Source organism: Notolepis coatsorum (genome assembly GCF_963971535.1).
Source record: "Notolepis coatsorum genome assembly, chromosome: 2".
In the NCBI taxonomy this organism is placed as follows: domain Eukaryota; kingdom Metazoa; phylum Chordata; class Actinopteri; order Aulopiformes; family Paralepididae; genus Notolepis; species Notolepis coatsorum.
Window position 1 is genome coordinate 171,181,855 of NC_140166.1, and position 13,621 is coordinate 171,195,475.

Genomic DNA, 13,621 nt, shown 5'->3' on the forward strand with positions numbered 1-13,621 from the left:
TTCTTGATTGCCTGTAATTGACAGTTTCTAGCATAACCAAACTTTGTCTTTGTCATAGACGTGACACTCGTGGCCGTTTCCAAGGCGACAGGCCGGGTGGAGGTCGAGGAGGTCATGGCCGCTGTGCGTCCCACTACCTGTCTCGTCTCCATCATGCTGGCAAACAATGAAACAGGAGTCCTCATGGTGAGAGAGGACAGTGGGTCTCATTCACCAACAGACTTAAGACAAAAGATCAGACAAAATGTTGCCATTTAAGACATTTTCAGGCCAATTTTGGGATTCACGAATGGCCCCTTCTCCTGGATTCGCTATTAACTAAGAGCAAGATTTAGGAGCGCTGAAGAGCAGTCGTAAGTCAGATAGACTGGTGTGCGCCGTGTTCTTAAAGGTCCCATGCATTATAAATGGCTTTTTCCAGTGTTTAGCATTGTTTTATAGCAATGGGGGTTATCAATGGGTCTGTGTCTCTAATTACCATTTTGGCGGATTGCTCTAATTCAGTTGAGACAATCTCCTCCCCCAGTGAATTGGGTCATTCAGATTTGATTCGCAATGCGATGTAGCAAGAGCTGATCTGCAGTAACGTGCCCTCTATGGTTGTAGCGCACTCAACAGCAGAGCGAGTGGAAATACCCGCCAACCTCAAGTGGGTGCCGACAGAGAGAGCAGAGAACGAGCGAGAGAGGGAGAGAGAGAGATAGAGAGGGGGAGAGAGAGAAATAGAGAGGGACAGGAGCTTCTGTAGGGAAACACGCATTTACACACACAACCTCGACGGCGCGCAACACACACGCATTTACACACACACAACCTCGACCGGCGTGCAATACACACGCATTTACACACACAACCTCGACCGGCGCGCAACACACACGCATTTACACACACACAACCTGACCGGCGTGCGGGGAAGCACTAAGCACACATGCATTTACACACACACAACCTGACCGGCACGCGGGGAAGCACTAAGCACACACGCATTTACACACACAACCTGACCGGCGCATGGAGAAGCACTAAGCACACACGCATTTACACACACACGACCTGACCGGCATGCAGGGAAGCACTAAGCACACACGCATTTACACACACAACTTGACCGGCGCACGGGGTGGGTCTTCTCCCTGGGAGCACTGCACATCACTGTCAAAATATCTTTGACTCCCACACGCACGCCCATATTACGATCCGTGCAATAATAATCACAGCGGTATATATTGTCATTTGAAACAAGTTACCAATGCATTGTCCCGTGGGATTTTTCCCGCCTGTGGCGAAAATTAATTAGTATCCCCCTCAATCTTTCTATCTCTCTCTCTGTCTGCCAGTCGCAGACTGTGGGAGACTGTCACTCAAAGCGCGTATGGGTGGAGCCCAGCCAAAGCAGCCTGACATTTTTTTTTATTTTTTTTTTTTCTGTGATTTTTCTCCCCATCCCAATTTACCTCTCATGTCAATTCTCCCTCCCTTGTCCTGATCGTTGCTCGCATATGCCCCCCACTGGCCGGTTGTAGGGAGGATAGAAGCCTTGCATCACATGTCCCCTCCGATACATGTAGAGGCAGCCTGTCACATCTTTTAACCTGCCAGCGCGGACTCTCATTTGGCGAGGAGTAACGTGTAGGAGGCTCACACTGCCCCCGCCATTTTCCTGACTTTGCTGTGCAGGCGCCCCAACCGACCTGTAGGAGTCACTGTTCACAACGACCAGACTACCACCCTTCGACCTCCCACCCGCCAACTCTGCCAATTGAGTTAGTATGACGGCCGGCCCAAGCCGGAGGCAACGCAGACAGCTGGATTCGAACCCGGTGTCTCTTGCGTTGATGACGAGAGCAATGTCCGCTGCGACACCCAGCCGTCTAACAGCCTGAAATCTTGAAGTCGAAATTTTTTGCTTTTGAGTACTTGATTAAAAATATAAAACAATGAATTTCTTTGAAAAAAACTTTACAGATGTGTTCCATAGACTCACAGGAATTGTGTAAAGTTGCCCAAATAGTGCAAGGAATAGCAATGCATGGCACCTTTAACTCATTGTACGCCAGTCACGATGATAGTCGGGTTAACTCGCTGACGCTTGAGCGCCAATCACGACAATAGTCGGGTTTTAATCGTTATTTCTTTTATTAGCGATATCCATTCATTTTCATCCATCCAACCTGATGTTATCGTTGGGAATGGGTCTGAGCTCGCAAAAGGGCAAATACCGCCGCCTATCGTCTCCCGGATGGTATTGCACATCATTGGATTGGATTGGCTGGGGATGTGCATCAGAAAAAAAGTCCGGTCCAGGTTTTTCTTCTCGGGCATGCAGTATCGTTATACCACATTGACTGGGGAGACTGGGAGCAGCGTGGATTATGTGTTTTGGATACAGTATATAACGTTGGATCAATAAACGCGATCAATATTTGGAATGGCGATCAGGAATTGGATTAATCTTTTTGCAGGACATCAGATGTGAGGTAAGGAATTTATGTTACGAATCTTGGGTTAATCAGATGTTCCTTTCACCGCCATCGGAGCGTGCGTGTGTGCATGCTGTTGGCGCCGACCAATGCACGGATAAGCGATTTTTCAGCCCGCTTCTGTATCGTGCATGAGGATACATACAGTATACTATCGATAATCTAGCGTTTATTTGAAAACTATTCATAAATCAGCCGAAAAATGACGACGAAGGGCTATTATCGCGTCTTTCTCTGGAATTACTAGAAATCACCAAAACTATACTCGTATTCAAAACGGTATAAAACGGAAATGTACAGATGAAAAAACAATCCGTTTTGTCAGTTTTTTTGTCAGTTTTACAGCATCAGTTCAACAGTTCAACATCAATACAAAAGGAAATGCTGCCAACTGCCCCCTCTCCCCTTCACCCAGAGTTACAGAAAAATAGATACAAATTAAACCACCCCCCCCCCCCCCCCCTGAAAAAAATTTATATAAACAAAAAGAAAACCTCAAGGCCAGACCCCCCCCTCCCCCAGACTAGGACCTCAACAAATTCAAAAAAAAAAATCTTTTTTTACACAACTTCAGAATTTAGTAAGCCCAGTTACACCTGTCTGAACAGGTGCCCATACTTCTATACCAAACAAATAAATATCTAACGGTACATCTTTTCTCTTCAAAGAGCAAATAATAATATTTACAGTATCATTCATTGCAATATATACCCATCAGAAAGACAAAAGCGAGCATCCTTAATAGCCTACATCGTCAACCTACTATGTAATCTGTTCTAAGTATTGCCTAAACCCAGCCCAGCATTTATCAAAGAGATGTGGTTTTTTCTTAAGATTGAACATTATTTTCTCTGATGCCATGTACGAAGAGATTTCACTAAGCCACATAGACATGGGGGGGGATTCAGCACTTTTCCACAGCATGGCAATACACTTGTTCCCTGCAATCATGGCCAATTTAATGATCCGCACCTTGCTTCTCTTATCTGGAGAGATGTCAGACATGTCTCCTAATAATGCTAATTTAGGTGTACATGGGATCTCAAACCCTGTGATCTCTTCGAGAATCTCCCAAATTGAGCCCCAGTAAGGTCTTAGTTTGTTACATTCCCAGAACATGTGGAGCAGGCTACCTGTTTCCGTTGAGCACCTAGGGCAAAGGTCAGAGATAGTGTCATTCATCCAGTGAAGTCTTTCCGGCGTAAAATAGGTTCTATGGAGTATGTTAAATTGTATACGTTTATGTCGAGTGTTATATGAAAAAGATAGTGCAGACTCACAGTGATTCCCATTCATCTTCATCAAAGGTACAGTCCAGGTCCCGCTCCCATTTGTTCTTGGCGTTTAAGGGTATTATTTCTGTAAAGGTCAGAATTCTATTATATGTTAATGATAGGATACCTCTAGTGTGAATAACTCCTTTTAGAATATCATCTATGAGGAGGGGTTTTGGAAGAGAGGAGTTTCCTCCCTGACCTGTACCTATGAAGTGTACTCTGACCTGTAGATATTTGAAGAAATTAGTAGTTGGAAGGTGGAAGGTGCCGCGTAACTGTTCAAAAGACATAAGTATGTTATTATCATATAGGTCCCCAAAAGTTTTAATTCCCTGAGTGTACCACTTCTTGGTGATGCCATCTCTAAGTGATTCTGGTAAAGCTGGATTGTTGTGAAAGGGAGTATTCCTGTGAAATGCAATAAAGCTACCAAGATGTGTCTGAATCTCAAACCATGTTCTTGTTGTGTGTTTAATAAATGGGTTATCTGAACTATTCTTCAGGGTGTGGTACGACCTGATAAAAGGAATTCCGGCCAGCGGTACGTCCATCGTATGGCATTGTTCTATTTGTCTCCAGGCAGGGGAATTAGTCGACTCATTCTGCCAAATCCACAGAGCCCTTGTCTGTGCAGCCCAGTAATAACAAGTCAAGTCAAGTCAAGTCAAGAGTTTTAATTGTCACGGCATACAGGTATACAATGAAATGCGGGTGGTCTTGCCCGCAACGATGTGCAATACAGTGGTACATATAATAGAATCAAAAGAAGAAAACAACATTGTGCAGTAACAGTTAACAGGTAACATGGAGTGACATCTCGGTATCTGTACATAGTTATTTACAGAGCATGATGTGGGACATGCTAGTTAGCTTTGGTAGTGCAATACACTGTTCCTGTTATTCTAATTTAAAGTGTCCTTTCCTTTGGCCATAAGTGTGCGTGTGTGCGACATGAGTGTGTGCCCGCTCATGTTAAAGTGTTAAGTGGCTGCTCGTGTGTGGGCGTGCACAGTGTGCGTGTCGTGTGTGTGTTCATGTGTGCTTGTGTGTGGACAGTTCAATGTTCTGAGCACTCAATGTTCATTGTTCATGGCTCTGATGGCCTGGGGGAAGAAGCTGAGCCTAAGCCGCTCTGTCCTAGTAGCTGGGGTTCGCAGGCGTCTGCCTGACCTCAGCAGCTGAAACAGGCTGTTATTGGGGTGGTGAGGGTCTTTCATTATCCTGCAGGCTCTGGATTTGCACCTCTTGTTGTATAGAACCTGCAGGGGGGGTAGTGCAATACCCGTGGTACGCTCGGCTGAGCGCACCACTCTCTGTAGGGCCTTCTTGTCCTGTGCCGTGCTGTTTCCATACCATTCATATTCCTCCTCAATATGAATGCAGATATTATCCTTTGTAATTTCTTGAAGAAGTTCTTATGTATAGATATAGGGAGGGTTTGAAAAAGATAGACAAATTTAGGAAGGACGTTCATCTTAATGCAGTTCACGCGTCCGATTAGCGAGAGAGGTAGCTGCATCCATCTATCTAGGTCCTTCTCCACTTTTTTAAGTAGTGGGTCATGATTTAGTAAGACAATTCTATCTATTTGGTTCGGGATCTTTAGACCCAAATATGTTACAAATTGTGAGTTCCACTGGAAGGGGAAATTGGACCTTGGTATTTTTTCGGCTAGTGAGTTAAGGGGCATGGACACGCTTTTTTGTGCATTAACCTTGTAGCCTGAGATTACATTATACTTTGACAGTAGTTCCATAAGGGCAGGCATGGATGAGTCAAGATTGGTTAGAAACAGGACTATGTCGTCCGCGTATAAAGAGATGACATGGCTCTCAAGACCCACTTTGATCCCCATTTTGTACATGTTGACTGCAAGCAACTCATTGATAAGCGACGTGTGTATTAGACCCATAGCCATAATTTAAGATATATTTTAAGCACTTGCAAATATCCCCGTCCTTCCATTGATTAAAGCGATGGTTATCTAGCTATAATTTCCCGGAAGGGGCGTGGCGCTCAATGAGTTAAGGGCTTTATTTTGGAGGAATCATGGTGATTGCGTTCATGTTGACTCTACAGACATCCCTTGAATTAAATAATCATAATAATAATAAATATGAAGATTTGATTAAAAAAAATTATAATAATAAATACGACAATATTTTTATGATAAAAAATTAAGTTTTGCATTTACAGTCATGCCCCAACGATGCATCGTGATGTCCGAAGATAAATAATAGCACTACACAAACACTGCAAATGACGGTGAATAAATAACTAAATAAATCAGATAAATATTGGGCGGCTACGTGGCGTAGTGGGCAAGGCGCTCGCCACGAATGACGGAGACGCTGGGCTTGCCTGTTCGAGCCCAGCGCTCCACATTGCTTTCAGTTTAGCTGGTCGTTCATACTAATACACATTGGCCGTATTAGGGGGTGGGAAACTGATGGGTGGGGATCGGGCGTTGTGGACAGCGACTCCTACAGGTCGGTTGGTGCGCCTGCGCAGTAGAATCAGGAAGTGTCGGGGGCAGCGTGAGCCTCCCGCGCGTTACTCCTCGCCACTGAGAGATCGAGCTGCGCAGGTGAAAAGATGCGACTGCTGTTACCTCAAGTACCGGAGGGGACTTGTGCTATGTATGACTTAGTCCACATTGCAGCCGGCTTGTGGGAGGCAAGAAACAGCGTTCGTGACAGGGGAGGGTTGAATTGGATGATACGAAATTGGGATGGGAGAAAATATAGAAAATGGGAGAAAAAGTGGATAAAAAAAAAAATCAGATAAATATTGTTATTATTTATTGTTGGTTTTATTTATTTTTTGGACATTGCTTATTGTATACATTGTAAGAGCCAGTGGATAAACATTCCACTGCTCATCTTGCCCGGACAACAGACGTGCTGTCCAAGTCCGACAGTGATTAATTGCAGGGATGTAGGATGATTAAGCATGAATTTGACTTACTTGATTTTGTCACTATTGGATACAGCTTACAATTTCTCTCAAGAACTAAACACATCACTTCAATAATATCAAACAAGGGTGTCATAGAATAAGTGTGGCACTGCTGGTGTACTGTATGCAGCACATTTTCATCATACAGCACACTATAGCTATAGTGGAATAGACTGTATTAATATACCATATTTATATTGTCTTGTTTCGCGCTCCTGGCCACCTGCCTCAGCACACACACACACTATATGTGCAACGGATCGTTCCAGCAACAGTAGGCTTTAGACTATACAGTACGCGCGCGCGTGTGTGTTGAATACGGGGCCATGCTGACCCTTGTTTTGCGCACGGCCCTCGCATTATAATGAGCTGGAGGGGCGTGTCTATGCAAATGAAGTAAACGAGAACGCGCTCCCCAGTTTGTGAATGAGTGACACACGATCATTCAGGGGTTCGCAGCTGTGATCATTTGGCAAGTTAAGACAACCTCTCCACGCGTTGGTGAATCTGGGGTTAATTGTCGTCGGCTTTCTCTTCCAAGGAGGTTGTTGTAAGAGAAATCTTGGTGAATGAGGTCCATTGTCTTTCTAGTCCAACTTGTCCTGCCTGTAACTCTGCTCATGGTCCCATGTGGATGAAGAATCTTCAATTGGAGAATTCTTGTCAAGTCGATAAATTCTAAGAAAAGTGTCATAATAGTGTGCTCACTCATAATTCCCAGTTTAATTAATAAAGCCTTTAAGTCCTTTAACACATTGGGTGCCACGCCCCCTTCCAGGAAGTGCATAGGCCTTGCCGCCCATTAACCCCATGTAAACGCTCACCTTGTTTGTAGAGCTAAACCTATATTTTATATTATAGCTATGGATCTAATAACGCCGTCGATTGTCAGTGGGTTTCTTCCGGTCAACATGCAAAAAACAGATAATTTTTTCATCTATACATTTCCGTTTTATACCGTGGTGAATATGAGTATAGTGGTAGAGTGTTCCTGTGTAATTCCAGGGAACTTGTCAAAACAGCCCTTTACAAATCCACTTATCACGTTGCCATTTTCTGCCTGATTATCTAATCATCCTGAAATCAACGCTAGATTATTGGTATTATGTCTCCTCATGCATACATGAAAGGGGGGTTGGAGCGGGCGCACCTCCGTGCTGTGATCACTGCCAACGGGACACAGCACACACACATACACACAGACACAGAGCAATCGCTGGGAAAAAAATATCAGATCAACGCAAGATCGGTAATATAGAGTCCTTACCTTGTCTCTGATGTAATGCAAAAAAAATTATCCAATTATCTGATCGCCATTCCAGATATCCACAGCGATCCTGTCTCTGACGTTATCGGGCATTGCACATGAACGGGCGGGCGGGGTCAGTTGTCCAAGCCATTCCTACAAGCGCTTGTTTTGACGAGTGTTTAGGACCCGCCCCCACGCCGCAGCTCGAATCTCGATCCTTTTCACGTAAATTACACGCTGATCAGGCATTGTTTTGATAGCCATCCACTCGATCAATGAATGAGGCTAACGCAGTTATTGGTAATCAATAATCAGAAACGACGTCCCCCCCCCCCTTTCATGCATTCGTGGTGGACCATCATACCGATCATATGCAGTTTGAGTTTTAGCTTTAGCTTCTGTATAACCGAAATGCCATTGGATATAACATTAGTAGCTTAGCGGCCTTTATCTCGCCTTCCAGTAAATATCCCAGCCGAAATCCCTTATAATACTTATATTCAAGACGCTATAAAATGAGAACGTATTGCTGAAAAAATTATTTCTTTAAGCCATTTTGAAGGGACGGTTTATGGTCTCAATTGACAATGAGAATGGACAGATAGCAATACTATAAAGTATAGATTTAGCTCTACAAACATCCCCACGGACTGTGCAAGTCTATTATGATATGCTGGCCGTCTACAGTAATTTTAGACGCATCCAAGTGGCCCCGAAAGTGTTAACACTATCAGTGCCGGCCTTGTTTACCTTTTTACCCCGTTGAATGCCATCATCCACTTCAATGTTAGCGTTAAAAACGCATAATCTATGTTTTAAATTATGGCTATGTGTCTAATCTGCCCATCGCTTATCAATGACTTGTTTGCAGTCAACATTGTCGAAACGGATTGTTTTTTAATCGGTTCATATCCTTTTTATAGCATTTCGAAAAGCTATCGTTCTCTCGAAAATTTTTGGAAAATAAAACGGCATTTATTGGAATATTCTCGAATACACTAGACACGTTGTCATTTGTCGGCCTATTTATGAATCGTTTTCAAATAAACGCTAGATTATCGATAGTATATGTGTACTTATGCACGCTATAGAGGCGGGCTGAAAAACCTATTATCCATTTCCTCAAGATCACACACACACATACACACACACGGCACATGCTGATATCTCAGTGAATACAGTTCTGATTATCTTAAAACTGGTAACATAGACTCCTTACCTTAGATCAGATGTTCTCCAAAAAGATTATTCCAATTCCTGATCGCCATTCCAAATATCGATCGCGTTTATTGATTGATTATTGGCTGCTGTAAATATATATTCCAGGCTGCTTTCCAACTCGCGATCAGATCCCTCATCATCAGACGGCTCGCCAGCACAGTGGAGCCAGTTGGCCACCCCCACAGGGAGCTCCCAGTATAATCGACTGACCTGCAGTTACACAGGGATAGACGATAGGGGGCGGTTTTTCCCCATCTGAGCTCCTAGAGAGTGCTGTACCAACGGGAGACTCGGTTGATGAAATATGAATTCATATCGCTAATAAAAAAATCAAACGACAATACACGTCGTCGGCACGCAACAGGGGGTCTGATAAGACGAGAATACACGTCGTCGGCATTCAAAGTGTTAATGCAGTCCCAGTCACACTGAAACACCTTCCTATTCACAGCCAGTCCGAGAGATCTGCCGCAGAATCAAATCTCTCAACAAACAACGTCCCAGAATCCTCCTCCACACAGACGCAGCCCAGGCTTTGGGGAAAGTGAGAGTGGACGCTTGTGACCTGGAAGTGGACTATCTTACCATTGTAGGACACAAGGTCAGGGCTCCACGATGTACAATTACCATGATTTATGCTCGCAGCGATCACAAGAACGCTACCTAAAGTTCTCGTTAAACTCCTAGTTCTACGCGCCCCGGATCGGTGCCTTGTACGTGAAGGGCCCTGGCACCACGACACCACTGTACCCCCTGCTGTTTGGAGGAGGACAAGAAAGGAACTTCAGACCAGGGTAATGATTTAGTATAGTCCCTCCGGAGTTTTCGTCAAACAACTAGCATACATGTCCAGAGTAAACTCAGGAGACAGTGGAGGGAGGCTTCCTGCTTTAGTGCACAAGATCTGTAAAAAAAAAAAAAAGATTGTTTAATTTGACTTTTCGCAATATACTGCAGGCTGATGATAATAATGTTTATGTAAATAATATGTGCTGCCGAGACCAAGGACCACAATGGAAATAACTTTTTTGTTCTATCCCTGATAATCTTAGGATCCATGACTTGTTTTTACATGTAACATGTATTTTAATAATTGTCAAATAAACTAAACTAAGCTAAAGTCAACTAAATGCATACATGAAGCAACTGCACTATGGCTGCGACCAAGACTTTATTAGTAGCTTTTTCCACACTGAATGAGTTATTTCCTGAATGATAGGCACATCTCTGGTAAGCACTGGGCGGCACGGTGGCGCTGTGGTTAGCACTGGTGCCTCACAACAAGACGGTCCTGGGTTCCTGCCCGTGACCAAGGTACTGGCATGACAACTGGAGACATAGCCGCAATATGTGTTGCTGCCCCACTGCACCTAAACAGTTAGAACGGGTCAAATGCAGAGAACAAATCCCCCCCCAAGTTGATTAATAAAGGTACAACTTATCTCAACTTAAAGAGGTTCTTCTGCATGACTGCGTATGGGAAACACAATTTGACAGATTTGTCGTTAATATCAAGTGATTGATTAGCCTAGGGCTGCAACAACTAATTGACTATAAAACATTTTGGCAACAACCTTTTTATAATGGATTAGTGGGTCTATGTGGCGCTGCACCTCCACAGCCTTGTTGAAGCCATTTGATGCCTCTTAACTCTTAGTTTGTGTTTTATGTTTTTCTTTATTATTATTTAAACCGTTAAGATCCTTTCAAACTGAAGACGTAAACAGGTTTTTATATTTTTCATATTTTACAGGTTTAAATATATATATATATACTGTATATATTTATATTTTGCACTCTTGATGTATAGCATACATATACATTTGCTTTTTGTTTTATAACCGTTAATTTGCCCTTTTTTGCATAAAATGTATCTTTTTTCTTTTTATCCAATTAATCAATGAATTGTTTCAATAATCAATAGATTAATTGACTATCAAAATACTGGTTAATTGCAGCCCTAATTTAGTCTACAAAGTGATGTGACTATTAGCTGACTAAGAACTTTAGTCAAGGACAACAAGCCTAAACCACAGACATCAAAATGAGCTGCATGCAAATAAACCTACTGGGATCTCTTTTTGTCTTGCATGAATGTTACAGCACTGAGAACACGCCAATGATAGCAGGTCTGGGAAAGGTAGGTCTGCTGCCTTCCTCCTGTTGGAAAACTAGTGACAAACATATAGTGAAAGTAAACCACATACAGTTTGATCCACTTAAGGTGCTATAGATAAAAATGTTATGTAGAGTAGTCTTTTAAAATGATTTTTATAATACATCCATATCGCTTTTAGAAAGTATTGCTTTTCCCCTCCAAAAAGTATTGATTAATTAATGAATCATTAAAAAAATTGGCGGGTCCAAAATAAATGTTGTTGTTTACATGTTGCGTTGCATGTATCCCCTCCCTACTTCCCATTTCCCCACATGGAATGCACCTGATTGTATAAATGACATGTTGGTGCTCTAGTGTGACATCTAGTGGCTGCATGTTATCTATAGCACCTTTAACAGCAAAACAGTTTCTGGGTCAGTGACAAATACTGTAATGTTTTCAAAAGTGGACATAAAAAATAAGAAAGAACTGTGACTGAAAGTAAAATATGAACTTTTAAATGGTCTGACATATTGAAGAAATACCTGCCATTTGAAATTGCAGTATGTTATGAGGCGGCTAAGTGGCGCAGTGGGCAAGGCGCTCGCCACTAACGCAGGATATGCTGGGTTCGAGCCCAGCTCTCGGCGTTGCTTCCGGCTTGGCTGGTCGTTCATACTAATACAATTGGCAGTATTAGGGGGTGGGAAAGCCGGTGGGTGGGGATCGGACGTTGTGGACAGCGACTCCTACAGGTCGGTTGGTGCGCCTGTACAGCAGAATCAGGAAGCAACGGGGGCAGCGTTGTAGTTCACCATGAACCAGTTTAGCCCTCAATAAAAGAAAAAAAAAAAAATTACAATCGGTCACAGAAATTTTATTGCCATGTCATTGACTTTTTCACAATGAGTTATTCATTTCATCTGTCAGGCTGCAGAGTTGGTGAACTCCAATCTATCCGAGTACGAGAGTCATATGCGAAACATCAAACTTTACTTGGAGGAACAGCTGAGGGTATGTCCCATTTACTCTTCTAGAGGGATAGTAAAGAACTCACAACTTAGACAATATCAATATTTAGTTATGATGTATTTCAGATTGATGCCGTTTCAAGGACTTAGAAATGATTACCTGAAAATACTTCTAGCTGAAAATACTGTATATTTCTCTAGTTTAACATCAAACATTATACTGTGTGTTTTCCAGGTTGTCTTTGGTGAAGAGAGGATCCACTTTAACAGCTATTTCCCTGGCTCTGATGGCCTTCCTAACACATGTAACGTGTCCATTCTGGGTCCAAGATTTCAAGGTGATTTTACATGTAATGCATCCATTCTGGGCCAAAGATTACAAGGTAATGTCAAAGAGGCTGATACATAGGAACTGCTTAAATATCAGGAATGTCAATTTCAATATTGTGAATGAAATACTTTCAAAATTAGCCAAATCGTTACCCTAGCTCACCCTCGTTGTTTATAAATCCATCAAATTAAATACATCATCATTATGCACCCAAAATATAACAACATTTACATTTTATATCTATTAATTTAGTGACTTACAAGTTCTGTCAGCAGGAAGGGTACAACTCTGGCAGCTATGTGTAAGTAAGATTGTTCGTTAAACAGCGTCGAACTTGAGTGCTACAGTGGGGCGACAGTGGCCCAGGAGGTAAAAACGGTCGCCTGGTAATCGATTCCAGCTCCTCCCAGCAGCATGTCGAAGTGTCCTTGAGCAAGACACTTAAGCAGGTTGGCACCTTGCATGGTCGCCTCCGCCGTCAGTGTGTGAGTGAATGGGTCAATGTGAGGCATAGTATAGACATATTGGCATAGTAGCTAGTAATATAGGTAGATTCCTTAGTAGCAGAGTGCATACTGGTAAAAGACAGTACGAAGGTTAGTAGTTATTTTAGTTTTTCCCTCTTCTTCATTTCAGATATTGATCCCTTAAAAAAAAATTTAAAATTTAAAATCTGCTGAACGACATTCTGAGTTTAAAATGTCAACATGTTTCTAAAACCCTAAACATGACAAATCTGTTGCTCAGTCAAATACGCCTCCTATACCTTTACCGCACTTCGTTTATTTCGGCATAGTCTGCGGTCCCAGAGATGGTGATGGAAATAGCTCAGGAGTCCCACGTCTCGGTTCCTCCCCGCCTCTGGTAATGTTACAATGTAATCTATCCATTCTAGGCCAAACATTATAAGATGCTGTTACATGTAATGTGTCCTTTATGGGGGGAAGATTACAAGTTAATGGTGCATCATTGCTCCCTTGCCTCTTTGTAATTTGTGTCTGTGTCGCCCTGCTGCTCAAGACTGTACCCTTTAACC

The 13,621-nt window shown here is 42.8% G+C and overlaps 1 protein-coding gene across 2 annotated transcripts in view; it reads left to right on the forward strand.

The window, feature by feature from the left end:
- The window catches only part of scly (selenocysteine lyase), a 58,691-nt gene that overhangs the window by 41,418 nt on the left and 3,652 nt on the right, over window positions 1-13,621 (forward strand). For both annotated transcript variants that reach the window (XM_084308733.1, XM_084308732.1), the window contains exons 6-11: window positions 59-186; window positions 9,637-9,786; window positions 9,873-9,979; window positions 11,289-11,325; window positions 12,214-12,297; window positions 12,490-12,592. In XM_084308733.1, coding sequence (XP_084164859.1) covers window positions 59-186; window positions 9,637-9,786; window positions 9,873-9,979; window positions 11,289-11,325; window positions 12,214-12,297; window positions 12,490-12,592 — 609 coding nt within the window. The remainder of the gene's footprint in view (window positions 1-58; window positions 187-9,636; window positions 9,787-9,872; window positions 9,980-11,288; window positions 11,326-12,213; window positions 12,298-12,489; window positions 12,593-13,621) is intronic.